Genomic DNA, 19,616 nt, shown 5'->3' on the forward strand with positions numbered 1-19,616 from the left:
TGACAAAGAGCGCTGCATTCAAAGTCAAATGAAATGGACGTGGCTGCATTTTGCATTAAAAAGTTGCTGTTTGGCAGGATACAGATTTCTTTTTTGTTTTTGTCCCAAGCAAAAAAACAAATATGTTAAACATGACTGGTATGAAATGTAAAACATGAGAGCATGCTTTTGAAAGCTGTTGTCAGTAATAATAACAGCTGTTCAGGTAACGATTATTTTCATTATCTGTTAATCTGCCCATTATTTTCTCAATTTTCATCTTGTCAAAATGTCCAAAATAGCATAAAACTGAAAAGTATGGTTAACCCAATGTTATGTCTTTAAATTCCTTATTTTATCAGTTCAAGACACAAAGTTGTTCACTTTTTTCTTGCATTATACAGGATGATGCTAGAACAAGAGCATTTTTGGGCAACACTTACTGCTGCATCTTGTATCCAACACAGACAGTATCACTGGCCAGTCAAAAAGATCCTCTTAGTAAAAACTTGTAGTGTATTTCGACAGGGTTAGAATAACCCATTTTATTGTGGGCAGTTGAGATACATGGGTGTAAATATCAACAAAGGAAGTTAATGGTTGACGTCTGTACATTACATTCTAACAAAGAAAGTGATGGTCTCGCAGTCAATTCAATGTACGCTCCAGATACTTTAACCGAGACAGGCTGTGAGTAAGTTTATATTACTCATTCATCTGTGTAAAGACAGTTCATAGAAAATATAAAGCAACTCATGACTAAAAGTTTAATTGGTTAACACTTTAAATCACACCTCTATCTATGTCTACGTAATTTAATACAGCCATACAATACAAGTATACAAGGTTATTTTGTGGTTAGAGAAAAATACAACCAAAGAGGGTATGGAAATGCAAACATACAGCTGTTTTTAAACTTCTCATACATGTGAAACAGGTCAAACAAGGCTGAGGCCTTTAGTAGGTACGATCTCATAATGCAAGAGGAAAAAAAAAATCATAATTTTACTAAACATAGCCTGAGTCAAGTGTACAATATGCACACTTGAGGAAAATAAAAGCTATGCGAGAAAATAAAAATACTAATAGATTGCTGCTTCTCTGCTCACTCTGGTAAAAATAAGTCTCTGATGTGTCCATGGGTTCCATCTTCTGGCAGCCGAGTGCCACTGGAGAAACAAAGGGACTGTGTTGGCCGGGGCTTTGGGGAATAGTCACTGTGTTCCTCATCCAATATGACAGCAGAAGAAAGGGGACGCAGGAAAACTAGCTGAATTTCAGTGTTTTTAAAGTCTTTTAATCTGTCAGATTCTTTTTCATATAAATCAGTAAGTCTCAAGCTTTTCATTCCGTCTTCAAAAGAGGTTTCACGTGTGCCGCTAGGATGCTCTTTTTTTCGTCTGTGTGGCTTGACGCAGGTGGACGGGATCTCATTGGTTATTTTTGGCTTTGGCGTGTGTGAGAATGTGAGACTTTAAGTTGGTTGACTGGGCGAACTTCTTATTGCAGCCGTCGAAAGGGCAGACGTAGGGTCGGTCTCCAGTGTGGATCCGCACGTGTGTGCGCAGGTTGAAGTCCAGAGAAAACCTTTTCCCACAGCCTTCAAAGGTACACTGAAAGAAATGAGAGGAACAGGGGAGTTAGTTTTCACTGTGTGCAACTTCTGACTTTGTTAAACCTCTCCCCTAATCAACTACTAGCAATGTGGAGTTATGGGTTACATTAAAAACAGGTGTGCAGTTTTTCCCTACTTTGTGGAAGCCAGTCCTAGATGCCATCAAAGCGTAGGCTAACATTAGCAGATCTGTCTTGCTCTGTATCTATTCTAGAAAGTTTACACTCCAGCAACCCGAGCCAGCGCTACCCAAAATAACATTATGTCTGCCAAACACATCAGTTAGTCCTCATCCAAAAGCCTTTTTTTCTTCTGATGTTAAAAGTGAAAACATGATGTTTGAAAATATAAAGAACAGACCTAAGCAGCCAAACAGGGTTATGTTTGAACAAGATAACAGTCTCATCTTACCATTTTCCTTATCATAACTATAATACTAGGACTGACTAGTTCTAGACTGCAATACAAGAACAGTAGAGTGTCCCTTTTGCCATCAGCTGGTGAAGATACTGACTCTTTGCCTGGGACATGCAGCTGGTCTATCTTTGGCCTATTATTTAAAAAATGACTAGGAGTTTTGATGGTAAATCTGCTGCTGTTATCACTATAAACCGCACGTGCCAGAGCAGAGAGCTCGCCTGCCATGGCAACAGTAATTAAGGTGATGAATGAAGTGATTTACCTGTCAAAAATACCAGCCAAAATATTTCATCTTGATTGACATATGTCAGCAATTACAGAGAGTAAATTCAAATAATGAGAGCATTTCAGGGACACAGTCTCAAACTTTGAGTTCATACAAAGTCTTGAAATGTTACAGCCAGTGGTTTATCATCCAAGGACAAAGTTTTACTGCAGATTTACTGCATTTGGTACTTGGTGGGTGTTCATGTCGAACCTTACAAGTGAGCAATTACTTATTATCCCATTCCCCTTAACTTGAATTTGACTTCAAAGTGTGATGAGCTTATGTGCTTAAAATGTAAAAATAGTACAAGTGTATCTGTGCGTAGGGAAGTGTGATGTTAGTCCAGATGCTGACCTGGAAGGGTTTCTCCCCTGTGTGAACAAGTTGGTGACGTTTGAGTTTGGAGCTCTCAACAAAGGCCTTGCCGCATTCGGCGCAGACGTGAACACGGGGTCCGTGGGTGTGGAGATGCTTCCTCATGGCTGAGTTATCCCTGAACATCTTTGTGCAGCCCTGGGGACCAAAGCAAGTGCAGCACAAAGTTGACAAACAGCAAAGTTGACCAAATAATGTAATGTTTGCAGCAGGGTTGTAAACTCTGAAGTGATGCACTGAAGGGTTTTCTTTTTCTATGTATACACATCTAAATGTCAAGTGTCCTCATTATTTTGTATCACTTTAACCTTTATCAGGTTTAAACCCTGAAGAGAATTGGAGCTGCTTTATCCTTCCCCTGAAGTGGTAATGTACTGTTAACAGCTTCATACACTAACAGCAGATGGCTCATAGAGAAAGTAAAACCCCTTACATTAGCTAAACATGAAGAGTTCAGATAAAGCCTGATTGTTCTTGTGAGTACATGGAAATCAATACTCAAGTGCTCTCTTTACTTCTTAATAACCTTTTTTTTCTTCCAATTACACAGACGATTAACCCTATCAGGAGCAATTAACTAGGGACCAGGTTCCTTTGAGGACAGCGTGTCAGACTTACTTTATGAGGGCAAGCTATCGTCCGGGGAGCATCGTCCTCTTTGACTTTCCTGGGCTTCATTCTGTTAAGAAAAAAAGAACACAGTCAGTGGTTTTAACAAACAAAAATAGACAAATTGCTCAAGGCCATCCCTTTAACACAGAGGCCCATGTCAACTGCTAGTCCAGTTTTAATGTTGATTTTCTCAGTTAATCAATAACTGGCATCAGTAAGAGACTGTCTGTTATAGTACAAATATCCCTGCTTGACATTTCACCCCAGACGACACGTTTACAGTAAACGAAAAACACAGTGAAACGATTCCTCCCTGTACTTACAAGGCAACTAAATACTAACACATGTTGTGGACTAATCTGCAACAATTTTAATCATCATTCATCAACATTTTAAACAATAAACGATTAAACGACAAAGTAATACATGAATAATCAATAATGAATATAACTGGAAGTTGCTAAACAGGCATGTGTGGGCAGAAGCACCGCATACACGTTTTGTGATTTACGGCTACTCATAATTTTATAACACATTACAATGGAATAGGAGCCTTTAGACACCTCTGTTTGGACATATCAATGGTATACCTTCCCCAATAAATACCCCACACACAGCTTGCTCACACCTTGTGCATAAGGTTTAATTAACCAGTTATTTTATTCATTCTTATCTGTGATCTCCTTATTCCAAATATTTATGTATTGTTTTAGCAAGTGGCCTTTTAATTTCAAATATTTAAACAGCAAAAACAAAGACACTTAATTCCAATAAATGCAATAATGTTTTTTTGTTTTTGTCTGACAGATTCTAATAACACGATATCTGATTGCTGTCAGAGCCATTTTTGTAACACTATATTTCACCACCTGGTTTATTAACATCATCTATTTAGCAAATTCATCACTGTTGTCCACGAGCAGTCATTTTTCTAAGGAAACAAGCGTGTTTACTTTCTTGGAACAGTGATGCAGAGACCCCAACACACACTCACCTGGCAAATTCAGCCAGCTGTTTGGGGTCTGATAGGTCGATCCCCGGGATGCCACCAGGGGGCAACTTCTTCCCTGTCATGTACTCGGAGTAATCTGGAGGGGAGTTCTCCCCGACGATCTGCTCTTCCACCACTGACTCATGGTCAATGTCTTTATTGTCATCTAGAAACACATTACAGAGACTGAACCGATAACAAAGTGGTATTTCCCTAGCTACAAGCCTGAGGGAGCTGAAAACATCCGCAGCTGCCTCTCCTCTGGATATATTTGGAGTCACATTATTGTTGCATAATTACATTGGAATAACATGAATAAAAAGATGACCTATTTTCACACATCAAGTGTTAGATATTTACTTGTAGTTCGCTCCCTATTCCTGACGATGTTGCAGTTTTTACTTTGTAATTTAGACTGTAATGTGTAAAAAATTTAGAAAACAAATGATTATTACCAATTTTGGTGCCAATAATACCTGATTAAAATGTTACCTGTATGATGTTTTTAATTTAATGTAATGCATTATGTAAATCGCTTTGAATTACTTTGCACGAACACAAACACAAATGCTACACAAAAAACTTCATGCCTTGACTGAGATAACAGAACATGGCAAACGTGCAATGTATCAAATAATATGAAAAAAACTTAAATAGGTCTACAACATATACAATAACTAAACATTTTTAACTTGCTGATAATTTTGCACTAATGATCGACTCATGTATTAAGATGACCCCCTACTCTCTGCCAACCAGCAGAGAGCACTAAAAATAGTTACAGATCGTAGCTGTGTTCTCTCAAAATCAAAATGAACTGGTTTATTACCAGTAAAGAATAGGTTAACCAGCTTTTTCCAATTTGGCGGTGAAATAAAGAGCAACCTCAGGAAACATAAGCTATAGGTTTCCTAATTAAGCCCTCTAATAGTAATGATGGATTACCTTCTGGCCAATATTACTGTGTACACAGTACCTTCACACTGTACAGAGATAGCTAGCGTAATGCGGACGCAAAGCTGTCTGGTTAACTACCACCAACAGCAGCCAGAGCTAACTGCTAAATCATTTACTGGCTAAACAGAACCCGACTCAAATTTTCACGCATATTAAACTTTCACATACTTTGCACAATTCTCCGGCGCTACATAAACTGCTGTTGTGCGGTAAGTGCGCCACTGTTTTGCGGCCTGCAGATATCCCAAACCCAGCTGTCTGTCTCTCCCCCAAGCACCGCCGCCATCTCTGCCTGGCCGCGACTATCGCCATTTTTTCGGGGCCGCCGCCATACTTACTATTCTCGGGGAATATGGCGGCGCCCAGCAACACCTAAAACATGGCCTCCCTTCAAAACAAAAACATCTCGATGTGATGCAGTAGGGTTTTGCATCGAAAACTTGCATTATTTGTCGCTTTTCACGGCGGTGCGACGGACCACTCCAGGAACTAGTCTGGTGCAGTAGGACAACGCCCTGGCAACGAGGCCTCATGCAACGGCTAACAACGGAGCTGACAGACTCTGCTGGGCTAACGTTACTTACCCGATGCCCACATTGTAACAGAAAACTCCCCCTCCAGTGTCTTTATTTGCACCTGCTTCTGTTCCCATTTTCTTCCACCAGCCTCCGCGCCGCTTAGGTAGCTCTTTTTGCCCGCTTTCTTCCCACCAGTGCCGCCTCCCCGTTTCACCCGACCCACTGAGCTTTTCCCAGCCACAGTCACCAAAGTCTGCTCAATATACTCGTCCTCCACCCCCGGAGCCGGTACCGGGATGAGGATCTGGTCCTCGAACCCGCCGCCGCCGTCTGTGTGCAGGTCCGAGTCATCCCCGCCGACCACCTCCTCCCGGGTCTGGACCAGGATCACCTCCTGGTGGTGGTGGATCGAGCTGGGGTCGTCCGTGACCAGCGGCTGGAGCGCGATCATGGGCTGCCCGTCGTCGTCGTCGTCATCCCCGCCGACCACTGTGGTCTCGATAGTCTCCACCGGTATCGTTTCCACCTCTATCTCGTGGAGCTCCACGATCTCGGCCGGCATCTCCGAGCCGTCTGTCTCAATGTACAGCGTATCTCCGGATGCCATGTTGAATTCCGCCAGCTTGCCTCTCTCATTCACGCCGTGTTGTGCTCCTATTGGGACCTCACAAACAGACTCACACACCCCCTGCTCTGCTCCTGCCTCTGTCTGTTCTCCCTCTTCTTCGATAACAACTCTTCACTCCGGCCCACGCCAGTTCTCGTCGCCACTATGGGCTCTCATACAGAAACATCGCGAGACTTTGGTAAACCCCATCATAATATTTCTAGTGGCATTTGGGGTTGGGGTAAAACTCTGCACACATGAGGTTTAGTTATTTTTGTCGTAAAAGCACTCATCAGTCTTTTAACGGGTAAATAACATAATAAAAGTCAATTAAGTGAACAAGAGTTTTCTATTAGGAATTAAGGCGCTAACTGTTTGACTATTGATATATAGGACTTATAGATTATGTTTTCAATTAATCGAACAACAATTTTGTCCATAAAATGTCCAAAATAGCCAATATCAATCACAAATGACCAGAGCCCAAAATTATGTAATAGATAGGGGTTAAACTGACCTTATTGATTGGTCTTTATTGATTGATTTTATTGGTCCTGATTGGACTTTTTGATTGTCCAGCATCTACAACCTGAAGCCTACTGTAGAACATTTTTCACCAAAGACACAAAATTTATTTTCAGCTTTTATTATTAGTTATATGTCATGTGACTTCAACATGTGACATATTAAAGCAAAAACAAACATGAAATAGTCACCAGAAGAGCTACAATTCTCCCTTGTCATAAAGTCCGTGGAGCTCTACTGGACGGATGTGACACATTTTTCAAAAAGATATTCCCTCAGTTGGTATTTTGATGATGGTGGTGGAGAGTGCTGTCTAACACATCAGACCAAAATCTCCCTCAAGTGGTCAGTTGGGTTGAGATCTGGTGACTGTGAAAGCCATAGCAGACAGTATGGTTTACATCATTCTCGCACTCATCAATCTTCTCAGTGACCCCTCATGCCCTTTACCTATTGTATCCCTCCACTCATTTATTGAAGTTTTTCTCATATTTTGTTTCCTGTGTAGAAGTGTATTACTCAGTGTTGTCCTTGTAAATAGTTACTCAATGCTGAATCTCGCGTGGTAGAAAATGTTGCTGCACTGCTGCTGCACATCTCGACCAGTAATGTTACAGTAGGTGTTCTGCCATTGCCAGCAAACAAACACCTGCTGTGACATCACTGATTAGGGTGTGGCCATGAGCGCTGTACGAAAAACAGTGCTGCAGCAGTTTTCTGCCCTGTCTCCAAGTCAGTGTGGATTCTGCTTTTAATGCCAAACCACTTTGAACTATAGGCCTATAAATATTTGTAAACAGCAACAGCAACCCTGCAAGTGACATTCTCTGTTTTTCTGTCAAACCTAAAAGTCATTTCTGGGTTTTGTGTGGGTTTGTTTTCACTAACAGTGAAGCCTGCAGCGTTTTAGGAACAGGCCCCACATCTATGGCTGAATCTGTTTAGTATTATAACCAGTTCATAAGGAATTTACAGATAACAATGACAAAGACTTTGGGCTAATTAATACTCAATAAATACATCAACAGATTTTTGGGGTTTATCTTTTGCATCTATTTAGCAAATATTCTTGCAGGGTAGTTTAGTATGACAGCATCCTACACTGTGTGCCACACTCTGATAACACAATAAGGCTGCACAGAAACAGCTCTGATGTTTCACACTTGTGCTGCACTAGCTGCAATTTATGGCACCTACTCAATAAAAACAGGGTTTTGTGTTAAAAAAAATGTAACTGAAAAGAGAGAGAAATTGCAGTCAGACAAAAGCACCAGACAGGCATCAAAATAGCACCAAACAAACACAAAAGGAAGGAAATGGCCTCATTTATCCAAGACATTGTTCACAGTTTTATTTGAATTCATTTTAAATGTAGTGCGTTTCTTTTTCTTTTGTCAAACTAGGAAGCACTTTGTCATAAAAGAAGAGAATAAAATGAACAATACTTCACCATATCCTTGCAGCCAATAAACATTTTATTAACAACATGATCACAAATACTCTGGTGTATTATTTAATTTTTTTTTCTTTTTTTGTTTATACGATTGCAATATCCAAAGAAGTTTATTCCACCCTTGGTTTCAGGTCTGAGCCTGTTTTTTTCTGCCATGGTTCCACACATAGCTGTGTTGGCGAAAAGGATAAAAAACCTTTTTTTAAAAAATGTTCCAAGTCAAATAATGAGAAAAAAAAATTGGATGTGCTCGCAAGTGTATCTAAAATGAAACCAAATGAAAAGAACCAATATAAAATACAAAAGGCGGACATAAAATAATGTGCAATAATAATTACCAACATTATCCTTACTATCATATTCTCATTATCATTTCCTCATTATTACCATTGTACTCACTACACTACTACTATTCATATTAACATTACATTGACAATCATAAAAATGATAGTAGTAATAATGAAAATGATAGTAATAATAAAAAAATGTTTAAAACAAACCTGTGAAAAAAGCAAAACAAATAAAATCATATGAGTTTTATCCATTTTCCTTTAGGCCGAGGACAGAGGGGCGAACTGGGCAAACAAACAGACAGGAAATGTTAAGAAATCAGAGTAATCAGTGCGAGAAGTGTGCCCCATTCACATCTTTGTCCCCACACAAACAAACCAAATGTTACACAGACATGTCTGAGGTGTTAGATCAACGTTGCTGCATTGCTTCAACACCACAGCTGAACAGGATGAGTTGATGTCACAGTTTGGGCCTCCGTTCCTGACCTCTCTTCTTCCTCCTTCTCCTCCTCTTCAGGGCCACAGCAGCTGCTGCAGGGGCAATGGTTCAAAAAGGTGGTTCATGTCGAGGAGTGGCTCTGAAAGATTATGTCGTGCTAACTCGACTGAGTTCATGTCTAATGGCTGTAACAAGAGAAAACATAGGAACAGGATATATGTGTTATAAATAGATGGGAATAGAAGTATTATAAATAATAAACACATAACCCCCCCCTCCATAGCACATTGGTTGTCAATGTAATAAACATTTCTATAATGTGCTGTTTAACATATTTTTAACTAGTCAACATTGCAATATTTATTCAATTAACAGGCTTATTTTCTAATTTATTATAATAATGTATGTGTTGCAGTGACTTTAATATAATCTGTATTCAATGATTGTATTATTTTGTATTCTATCACCATTTGTTACTATAATATTGTTGTACAGTTATATTACTATATTATAATATGTTCATGTAATGACCTAAGAAATGAAGATGACATTATTCAGGAGGTTTTAGCTACATGCAAGTTAATCTTATCATATTTGGAGAATCTATTTGGCTACATTATCTATTAACCTTTTCAAAATGTTATACAAATGACTCTGGTTGGAAATGTGACAAACATTCATGTGAGTTGTTTGGCAAATTTTTACCTAATCAGGTGATAATAATATTCACTAACAGTGTAACAAGTCAAGGTATTCATATTGTTCATGTCTGTGAGTGTTGATTCATCATCTATCTAAAGATGCTTTTGCTGCTCCTCTATGTATTGTAGGCTTTGATGAAAAGACAGAATTCAGTTTTCTGGGATTCTAGTGCAACCTAGTGGTCACAACTCCACATAACTACCTAATGCTCACCGTCCCACTGGATGGTTTTCCAATTAAACATTCATTAGTGTAAATTAGGACAGAGACTGCGTTCCTAAATGTTGATTGATTACCCTGCTTTAGTGTTTCAGGAAAAAATCAAACATACCATCAATGATTTCATCCTTCACTTTGTGCAATTCACGGAACACCTCTTCCAAGATTTCCTGGTGAAGCACAAACAAATAAATAACATATGTGTTCATAATGCATCACACATTTCTTTATTTACTGTGGAAAAATACAATCTGTTTCTTCCTATCCAAATTAGCTTTTGGGAAATGATTTTTGACAGCAAAGTGGTCACATAAAAACAAGAGGAAGATTAAAAGCCCATTTTGGCGAGTTAGTTTTTACCTGTTTCATTCTATCGAGGTCTAACGAGTCTGTGTCACCGCCGCTCCCCACAGGTCGTACCCTGCATAATAAAAACATTCTCCATTAGATTCACTGCTGTTATCCTCCTTCACAGACATATCCAACAAGCTGTGGTACCTCCAGCTCTCACCTTGAAACCATTGACCTGTCTGCAGAGTTAGCTCGGTCCCACGGCTTCTTTGCACCATCTAGACCACAAAGGAGCACCACAGATCAGATGGGATTTACTGACAACCTCAGATAGACAGGAGGACAAACTGACAACATTTAGCCAGGCTGGAAAGGGATACATGCATACATATTTACATCAGGGCCGGGTTACATTTGTGACTCTGCTGTTGGTAGAGAAATTGGTGTCTAGATTTAATCAACAATGTGGAAGCCCGGCTGAGCAATCCACCTCTCAATGATACTTCCATTACACTGTATCACCGAGAATCGTCATCCCTGTTCTGTAACAATGCAACTCCCATAATACACACAGTACATTTAGTACATACAGTCCAAATAAGCCTGCTGCTGCTGTTAAATGTGAAAAACGATGTGCTCTTCCGCTGCGACTAACATGTGTGTCTGCGTGTGAATTTCGAATATGTTTGACTTTACTGAGACGGCAGAAGATGCACGCACCACCTACAGAATATTACACAAAACTTTGCATCGCTATAATATATTTACTGTCCTCAGTCTTCCCCACCTGTGGCATTCTGTCCTCCCCGGGTGCTGGGTGACGGAGAATTTGGGTCGTCCTAAAGAGAGAGACGGGAATCATTCAATAAGCATCTGTACCCCAACCACCATCAAAGGTAGTAGTATTATTATTATCATCCAAATCATGGACACTGTCATTTGAGGCATGTTATGTAGCATTTATTAATCCCACCTGCTCAAAACAACAGAGTTTAAAAAAAAATCTGATTCTCTGACAAAGACAGCGAGGACTAGCCTCATGAATTACAAACCATCACTGTTTTCCATTCACTCACATTTTGGCTGTCGTCTGGCTTCTCTGATGCTGCTTTCCTTCTGGGGGGAAAGAAGAAACCTCAAATAAGAACAAGGCACTTCATCGAAAATCCATGATTGTCAATAGTTTTAATGAATGTAATAATCACAAATTAATCTTGAACCGCACATTGATTTAAGACTTCAATGACCAATTATTGTCAAATGTGGCTGCAGGATATCGGTGTAAAATGGTTTTGTGGTTTTCTCAGTTCTTTGCTCTGACCTTCGTGCCAACAGAGCGTTCATCTCCTCCATCAGTCCCCCGCTGCCTCCGCTTGTTCGGTTGGCTTCGTTTTTGGCGCTTGAAGAGCTGTCCTCAGGCTGGAGAGAGGAGGAGAGAGTCAAGAGTTACTTGTTACTTTCTGATATGTACAAATAGAAAAACTTTTCAAGTACGTCAGTCAGGTTTGGTAGAAATAATCCACTTATATCCTGAGTGACTTGGGGCATTTTCATCAAAACATCAAAGCCACAGAGATAAACCGCGGTCTCACTCTTTGAACGCGGCGCAGTTTGGCTCCAGCGATCATAGCGGCGAGTCCTGTTGGTGCGGGGGGCTCATCCGCGTGACTCCCTCCACCCATGGGTAGTGGCGGCGGGAGAGGAGGTTGGGGTGCCCCTGCTGAGGGTGGCGGAGGTCCCGGCGGTGGCGGAGGGGGAGGAGGGCCACCCATGTTCATTGGGGGAGGTACTACTGGTGGGGCCACAGAGAGCACAGCAGGGTGGCCTTGGAAAGGAGAACCTGGAGGGAAAGCGTGACATGTGAAGACATAGAAAAACCCACTCAGTTTTATATGGACCTGTGCTCATGAGGATTTGGGTCCAGATGCACTTAGATGATGACGGAAACAGGTTTTATTTTGAATTAGAAAAACAATTTCACTATATAAATGTCAGTCGAGCTGCGCCCTTCATGTGAATACCTGAGTTGGAGGACCGTCGCTCCCGCTCCATGTGTGCCTGCATCTGCTGCTGCTGCTCCATCATCTGCCTAAAGGGACAGGAAGGAAACACAGCTGGTCACTTAATATCACAAATGCCACGTCTTATCTGTGTCATTTCATTGGCCCGAAGGAACAGTTCAGCCAACGATCTCACAGTGGCCGCCGGAGAGAAGTCCTCACGAGGAATCTAAAACATCAGCAGGCCCAGAGCATGGTGATTTCAAAAGATTTCAAATCCAGCAATCAACCGAGCCATTGTGCACGTTATGTTAAAAAGTGGAAACATTTTATGGTCAGTTGTCCCCAAACGTCCTTGTTGCAAAACCCTCTGTAGTTTGGTGCTGGTCAGGTGTCTTGATTTATGAGTTATTCTACTTAAAACATCTGCCTTTTGGAAATGATGCTCATGAGAGCAGTGAGACAGAAACTATACAGTAAAGTTGTGGGCTGTAAAACCGAAAAGACGCGGAGCTGGAAGATGCTAAATTCCTTCACATACTGTAACCGAGGGGAACTGCAGAGTTGGTTGTAGAAGCTTATTGTAACTTATTACTGATTTATTGTTGAGAAATAAAACTGGTGAAACTGATGCTAATGAAGGCCTTACAAGCCAAAGCATAATTGCTGTTTTGTCTCCTCCAGCTGAAAAGAAAAAATGGGTAATTTTCTGAAATGTTGCTTAGGTTTAAGAGCAACTTTAGTTTCCATGGCTTCATATTTTGAGCAAAATTGCATCTTAACTGTGGCAGGTGGGATGACTTTCTTTGTTTCCGTCACTGTGCTGCAGGTTGACTTGTTGTTTGTAGACTTTACATGACTTGATGTCAGTGTCTACTCATCTTGAATAATGTTTTGACATTGCTGCACAGTTTCCCTTTTACCACCACAGCATGGAGTACACATCTTCCTCCTCGTTTGTCCAAACGCACTCTCTCCTTCATCTCCGTCCATCTCCTCTCTCCACCTCACCTCTCCCATCGACCCGTCCACGTCTTCCCTCACATCTCCGTCTTTGATGTGAGAACCATATGTATGTCACGGCTCAGGAGAGAGAGAGAGAGAGAGAGAGAGGAGACAGCTCATGGAGAGGAAGTGTAATTTTCCAGCTGTGTGTCGAAGTGCTGAGCCAGCAACCTCCCCGACGTGACAGCAGCGCACACAGCAGGAGCGGAGCTGCTGAGCAATACTGCCTCGCTACCGCTGGAGAGAGCTCAGTCAAATTAATTTGCGTCCGCTAACACACACGCACACACACACACACACACACGTACACACGCACAAACCCAAAAACCCACACACATAAGCACACAATCTCCCCTCACAATCACAGCTGTAATCCTTTGTGCCTGAGGTACAGTTTAGCAGACATGGGATCAGATAGAGACGTAACTCCCATCATATTTGTTCTCTTAAGCCCTGGCATTTGGTATTTGGATGAAGCAAAGCTGCGCTGAAATAGGTTTAAAAACAGCAACAAAGACCTAGTTATGCCTGCGTCTGTCTCTGAAGGGGAAAAAGGAATAGTAGCCACAGTGGAAGAAACGCAGGCCGCTTAGTAAGCCATGGAAATTGCCTCAAGCGTCATTTTAAATACTACTCATTCATTATTTTCGATTCGTCAATTTGCCGCTGTGATTCAGAAAAAAAAGTCCACGAGTTGTTTTTTTTAAAAGGCCCCCATGGGAGTCAGTCCTGTGGGGGAGACAGAGGGGTGCTCATGGGAGGAGAGGGATGAAAGAGAACAAGAATAAAAGTCACTAAGGGCATTTGTTTACTGATCTCAGTTGTTACAGTTCATATTCTCTCTTCTGTGGCAGGTTGTCAGACACATGGGAGAGCACTCTCTACCTTGAACCCTAACCACACCACCGTTCAGACTGACTTCACTTAAAGTCCAGCCACTGGTTTGGAGATAATTCAGTAAAATGTCCTGAATGAGCCGCCGTACCTGCTCTGAAATGCAAGAGGGCTCAGCAGTAAACCTTTTGGAAGCAGACCGTAAATGTCACTGGTGGGAAGCTCTAAATATAGCAGAAAAGCCTTTATCTTTTTCAAAAGCTCAGTCTTTGGAGTGTCGCTCTGAATGTGCTCCTGTGCTTTTGTTGCATTGCCTTCCCTCCAGGACTCCTCTTCTTATTTAAAAGGCCCTGAATACCTGCTGTTTCAACCAGCTTCTTGTTATGGGTGATGGGATCCTACAGGAACACACAATGTTCTGCCACAGTGAGAACAGTTTTGCTAATTTCACATGATGGAGAGCGAAAACAGAGCGAAAAGGACAATGAATATTGGACTTCAAATGAACGGTAATTCATTCATTCATTCATTTTCTACCGCTTATCCTCTAGTAGGGTCGCGGGGGGGCTGGAGCCTATCCCAGCATCTTTTCGGGCGAGAGGCGGGGTACGCCCTGGACAGGTCGCCAGTCCATCGCAGGGCAAACACATAGACAGACAACCATTCACACTCACAGCCACACCTAAGGTCAATTTAGAGTATCCAATTAGCCTAGTCCCCATTTTGCATGTCTTTGGACTGTGGGAGGAAGCCGGAGAGAACCCACACTTGCACGAGAACATGCAAACTCCACACAGAAAGACCCCACGGCCGAGCCGGGACTCGAGCCCGAAACCTTCTTGCTGTGAGGCGACAGCGCTAACCACTGCACCACCGTGCAGCCCCTAAAGGATTTTAAAGTGTCCTCATTCCAATTACAGGGCCTCGAAAGAGTCCTGTATTGTTATTTTTCGTCACTACCTCCCCGAGTCGGGAGTGGGTAATTTGCGCGCCTGCTGCCTTCCTTGGATGTGGTAGCCGTTTCTCAGGCTCCCTCTCCGGAATCGAACCCTGATTCCCCGTTACCCGTGGTCACCATGGTAGGCATGAACGGTAATGTTGGTTCAAATTAAATTAGCAACCGTTCGCAAACAGCGTTGTGTTTACAGCTGGTATCTGCCGCCGCCAAGCAGGAGGCAGTTAATACAGGTTTAATGTTGCAGAGTACGCAAACCATTTCAGCAGTATGTTCTCAGTTAATAAATTTTACCTCGCTCTCTGAGCTTCTATCTCATCTGAAGTCGGTCCATTCTGGACTTGGCGCTGGACAGCTGGACCTTAAGATGCAAATACAAGAAGAGAGAGAGAGAGAAAAAGACATACAGATAAAGTGAAGCTGGCCTCAATAATCCATTACCAGCTGTGTAATGTTAATTAATATTAGTGCCAGTCAAGACAATTAACCACCAAATGACAGGGAATTAAATAGCGGTTGATCATTATGTCCTCTTTCCTCTGTAATGAGTAATGTGGAATGAAAAGCATATTAATCCCTCACTCTAGGTAAATGAACATAAATTGATTCATCCACTGTTACTGTCGAAGGCAAGCAGAATATAATCCAGTGCTACTGCTCATAAAACAGAGGTGCTTAGCCCTGCTGCCACACTGCTCCTCTGTTTACTGCTGTTACCCACAATGCTCTGCTAGAGATACATGATGCTCCATTTGACTCTCAACGCTGTGTGAAAACAATACGCCCATCTCACACACACACGCACACACACTGTTGTCTGGGTATCCGTCTATATTGACATGTTAAATTCACCTAAATGCCAAATTGAAAACAAGCACACACACACACACCACACACACACACACACACACACACACACACAAAATCAGCTTCTGTAACATGTGTTCTTGGGGTCAAAGTTCACAGGCAGGAGAGATTTTTTTCACCATATCTTTCAGGCAAACCTGTGACATGTTTTTTGAAAATACTCTAGTAGAGCAAAAATGTAAATCCAGCAATTTTATGTTAAAAGACCTGAAGTCAGTTTATTGATGTACAGAAATGGCAGAGGAGGCTCATGATCAGAGATGTGGCTGTCTCTAGTATCTCCCCCTCTTGCTTATGATGTGACATGAGCTACAAGGCATTCGTGATGTAATCTGTTTAACATCACGATTGAGACCTGCAGATGGAGAGCCAGATAGGGCGTAATTAATTAAAGACGCGATGAGGACAAGAGAACGTCAGCTCAGGGAGTTCAATCAAATCAGAGTGAATCAGCGAGTGTTTTCACATCACTGAACTCACCTGGGACGATATTAATCTCCACTGTTCATCCTGACAACAACTTCAGGAGAAAGGTTCAGAATTTACGCTCGCATTTTTGTCTTGGCGTTTTTAAAGTTATGGGAACAAAGGCGAAAGCTTGCTGTGAAAAGACTTTTATTCTGTTGCTAAGTGCTAATGGAGAGTTGTTGTCAAAGAGTACAAAATGTCTTTCATTTGGGTCGCCTGCCAAAGACCCTGTAACCCTCCTGTTTAATGAAAGGTGTCCCTTACATTACAGTTTTGCTGCTTTACACAGTCAGGCCCTTTTCAGGGTCAATACTCACTGGCGATACTCTCCACTGCCCACATCTCTAATGGAAGTGACTCTCTGGCGAGCCGATGGTGCTAATGGCTGCCATTGATCAAGTAACAGAAACCCCAAAATAACCCAGAACTACAAAAGACCTGACTCATGCCTACTATCAGATACCTCATCCCACACACACACACACGATCACACCGACACAACAGGCATGCAAACGAATTACAAGTTTGTTTCCACGTCAATATTTGTGTCAAACAGGGCAAATAATGATTATTATTTTATCAGTGAACTGCTATCAGGCCTGATCTTTTCACTAATAAGAATTTAAATGTAGGAATGAAACTGTAGTTTTTATGTCAGTGCATGTATTCATCACATGGTCATGTCCACTATAATAGTTACAGACCTTTTTGTTTCCAAGGGGATTTTTCATATATGTCATATATCAACAGTCAATTTAAGACCAATTAAGGCTCTGGTACCTTCTAAGCAGACTTTAAATCCCACAGAGCATATAAAGTTTAGTGTATGTTGGTCAATCCTTTTGTCTGTCTTTCATACTGGTCTGTTATCATGGCGTTACTTTGTTCACTTGCAACTTACTCTATATGTTCAAATTTGTTTTAAACAAGTTTTTGGAACTTCGTTAATAAGCCAAAGTCAGATTTTAAAACAGTTTATTTTTATTGGTTGAGACCAATATTGGTTTGATGATTACCATTGGCACAGGGTCTGAGAGGGTAAATCATTTAATCTTTAAAATGCCAAGAAGATGTGAGAGATGAGCATCACAAGGTTAAAAGCTCAAAATGCCTGTTCTATCCAAAAACAACAAGTAAAGTAACTATATTTACAGATTTGGAGTCAGCAATTTTCCTTTTACCTAAGCCACAGTGTAATTTATCAGAATTAATATTTAGCATTAAGGCATCAGAGACTGTGGAGTCACTGTCAGCCATCAAAGACCAGAGGTGTAGTTTAACTTAAAAATATGTACATGTAAACACCTTCCTGTCAGACTTCTGAAAGTCATAAAGATCACGTGTACTTCCTCTCATGTAGAATGTAGTGTAAAATTATAACATCTGCTGATGGCAGCACTAACTGTCCAATCAGTAGTACAAAGTAGTACACTCGTAGTAATGGACACAGCAACCATTAAAGTACCAAGTGCACACACGCACACACACACACACACACACACACACACACACACACACACACACATAAATTTAAATAAGGATAGTCACGCAGAGGTTCAGACACACACACACACACACACACACACACACACACACAGCTTTACTACCTACATGACATGCTGAAGAAGAGGAACCGTCCGTAGCAGACACAGAGACACTGACAGACCCACTCCCTGCTGACCATCTCTCGCCTTCGGCTACCCTTCCTCTTCCTCTTCCTCCTCTTCCTACCCCTCCATCACCTCCCCCTCTACCGCTCCTCACCTGCCCTTCTCCCCTCCTCCACCCAGCCACAGTATCATCTGTCATCTTCTTGTAATCCATACCTTCAGGCGGCAGCAGTGCAGCGAGCATCATGGTTAATGTTTCAAAAGGTCGGGTTTGTCTGTAGGCGGCGCGGCCTCATGCAATTTACACACACACACACAGATATTACAGCAAGCTGATCCACATGTATCCCTGGTTCAGACTGAGCCTATTTCCAAGACAACTCCACCTGCTGGGAGGGACTGTGTGACATGATCAAAAGCTCCTGAACTACTACTAAATGGACCTTGCGTCGACATTTGTGTCAAACACTGTTTCAATCAGCAAAAATTCAATCTATAAATTGTTTCATTCACTCAAAACTGTACGGCCATCACACGTTACTAAAACACTGAATTTGGTCTTAAAATTGCTTACTCAGCATAACTGTCAGCCACAAAATCTCCCAATACCTAATACGGATTGATATGAAATAGAAAACAGAGAGTGATGCTCTTTGTGAGGCTGCCACCAGGACATGTTCAATATATTGACTCAATTAATGACTTTAAGAAGAAATATCAAACCTGAAAACTCAAACATTAATCAGCTCATTATTTCAACAGCAGAGCAGAATTTACAAGGTCGACACATTCACATCTGCCTTTTCACAAATTGTGTTTGCGGCTATCCCAGTATGAAAACACGGGTATAATCCCAAACACTGATATGTGAATTTAGTGCCCATTACTTGTACCACAATCTCAGTATTGTACTGAGGACAAAGGTCAGGCTGTGACCTCCTTACCACTAGAGGGTGTCGTCACACTTGCTTATCAGAGAGCAGGGACCAACGCATCATCCTGATCTTTGCTTTACAAGGAGTACACCAGATGTACACACGGCTGTGCTGAAACCATGTTCTTTACCATGCGGGGAAGTGAAAATAGGAAGCAACACGCCAACCGTGTCTCTCTTTCACACACACACACACATGGTGCATGTGTTTTCTGCAGTGGGTGTGTGTCACATGTGCAAATACCCCTATGTGTGCAGATTCATGCAGCTGGAGTCACTGGTGTGTTGCAGCGAGCCGGTAACATTGAGGCTATCAGTTTATCTATCTGTCAAGTGTGTGTATCCTGCTCTTGTGTAGTTGTGCACTTGTGTTTGGCTGCTGTCACTCGAGCCTCTTTGTTCCCCCTCCCGTGTTATTAGGCAGATGAAAAGATCTGCTCTCTAGCACGGCACCCGGGGGAGATCTTCTCAATGACTCATTCTAATTAAGAGGCTTGAGGGGGGCTGCTGCTGAAGTAATGACTGGCAAGCTGGGATACTCACTCTGTCTTTCAGTCTCTACTTCTGTCACTCTCTAATTTATATTTAGTCTGTCTCTCTCTTTTTGAAACACACACACACACACACACACACACACACACACACACACACAGAGCTAAAGAGGATAAGACTGCAATAC

General features: G+C 41.7%; 2 protein-coding genes across 5 annotated transcripts in view; both read right to left on the bottom strand.

Annotated features, from left to right (window-relative positions):
• Positions 1-494: 494 nt before the first annotated feature.
• Positions 495-6,490, bottom strand: yy1b (YY1 transcription factor b). Of its 2 annotated transcripts, none has more exons than XM_023430027.2 (5): positions 5,802-6,490; positions 4,264-4,426; positions 3,276-3,336; positions 2,637-2,795; positions 495-1,592 (listed from the first exon to the last, which is right to left on the bottom strand). In XM_023430027.2, the coding sequence occupies exons 1-5, from the start codon at positions 6,340-6,342 to the stop codon at positions 1,410-1,412; spliced, it is 1,107 nt and encodes a 368-aa protein (XP_023285795.1). In that variant the 5' UTR covers positions 6,343-6,490; the 3' UTR covers positions 495-1,409. The 2 variants fall into 2 exon arrangements, with proteins under 2 accessions (XP_023285795.1, XP_023285797.1); XM_023430029.2 differs by having other exon boundaries at positions 4,264-4,414; positions 5,802-6,489.
• A 1,831-nt stretch (positions 6,491-8,321) lies between these two features.
• Positions 8,322-19,616, bottom strand: part of evlb (Enah/Vasp-like b) — a 43,467-nt gene continuing 32,172 nt past the window's right edge. For 2 of the 3 annotated variants that reach the window (XM_023430026.2, XM_023430024.2), the window contains exons 4-13: positions 15,353-15,419; positions 12,286-12,353; positions 11,857-12,104; positions 11,586-11,683; positions 11,341-11,380; positions 11,052-11,103; positions 10,485-10,542; positions 10,334-10,394; positions 10,086-10,143; positions 8,322-9,237 (exon numbers count right to left, since the gene is read on the bottom strand). In XM_023430026.2, the coding sequence (XP_023285794.1) occupies positions 9,200-9,237; positions 10,086-10,143; positions 10,334-10,394; positions 10,485-10,542; positions 11,052-11,103; positions 11,341-11,380; positions 11,586-11,683; positions 11,857-12,104; positions 12,286-12,353; positions 15,353-15,419 (788 nt within the window). In that variant the 3' untranslated portion in view covers positions 8,322-9,199. The remainder of the gene's footprint in view (positions 9,238-10,085; positions 10,144-10,333; positions 10,395-10,484; positions 10,543-11,051; positions 11,104-11,340; positions 11,381-11,585; positions 11,684-11,856; positions 12,105-12,285; positions 12,354-15,352; positions 15,420-19,616) is intronic. The other variant, XM_023430025.2, reaches the window with a different exon arrangement.

This window comes from Seriola lalandi, unplaced genomic scaffold (assembly GCF_002814215.2).
Source record: "Seriola lalandi dorsalis isolate HSWRI2012SDOR001 ecotype SW California unplaced genomic scaffold, Sedor1 jcf7180002054901, whole genome shotgun sequence".
NCBI lineage: Eukaryota > Metazoa > Chordata > Actinopteri > Carangiformes > Carangidae > Seriola > Seriola lalandi.

What these genes read in the sequence shown, in the direction of transcription:
- yy1b (XM_023430027.2), bottom strand. Translation starts at nt 6,342, where the DNA reads ATGGCATCCGGAGATACGCTGTACATTGAGACAGACGGCTCGGAGATG. An exon ending in CAGCTGGCTGAATTTGCCAG is followed by an intron (nt 3,337 to 4,263) that starts GTGAGTGTGTGT and finishes TTTTCTTAACAG; the next exon opens with AATGAAGCCCAGGAAAGTCA. An exon ending in CAGGGGAGAAACCCTTCCAG is followed by an intron (nt 1,593 to 2,636) that starts GTCAGCATCTGG and finishes CATTTCTTTCAG; the next exon opens with TGTACCTTTGAAGGCTGTGG.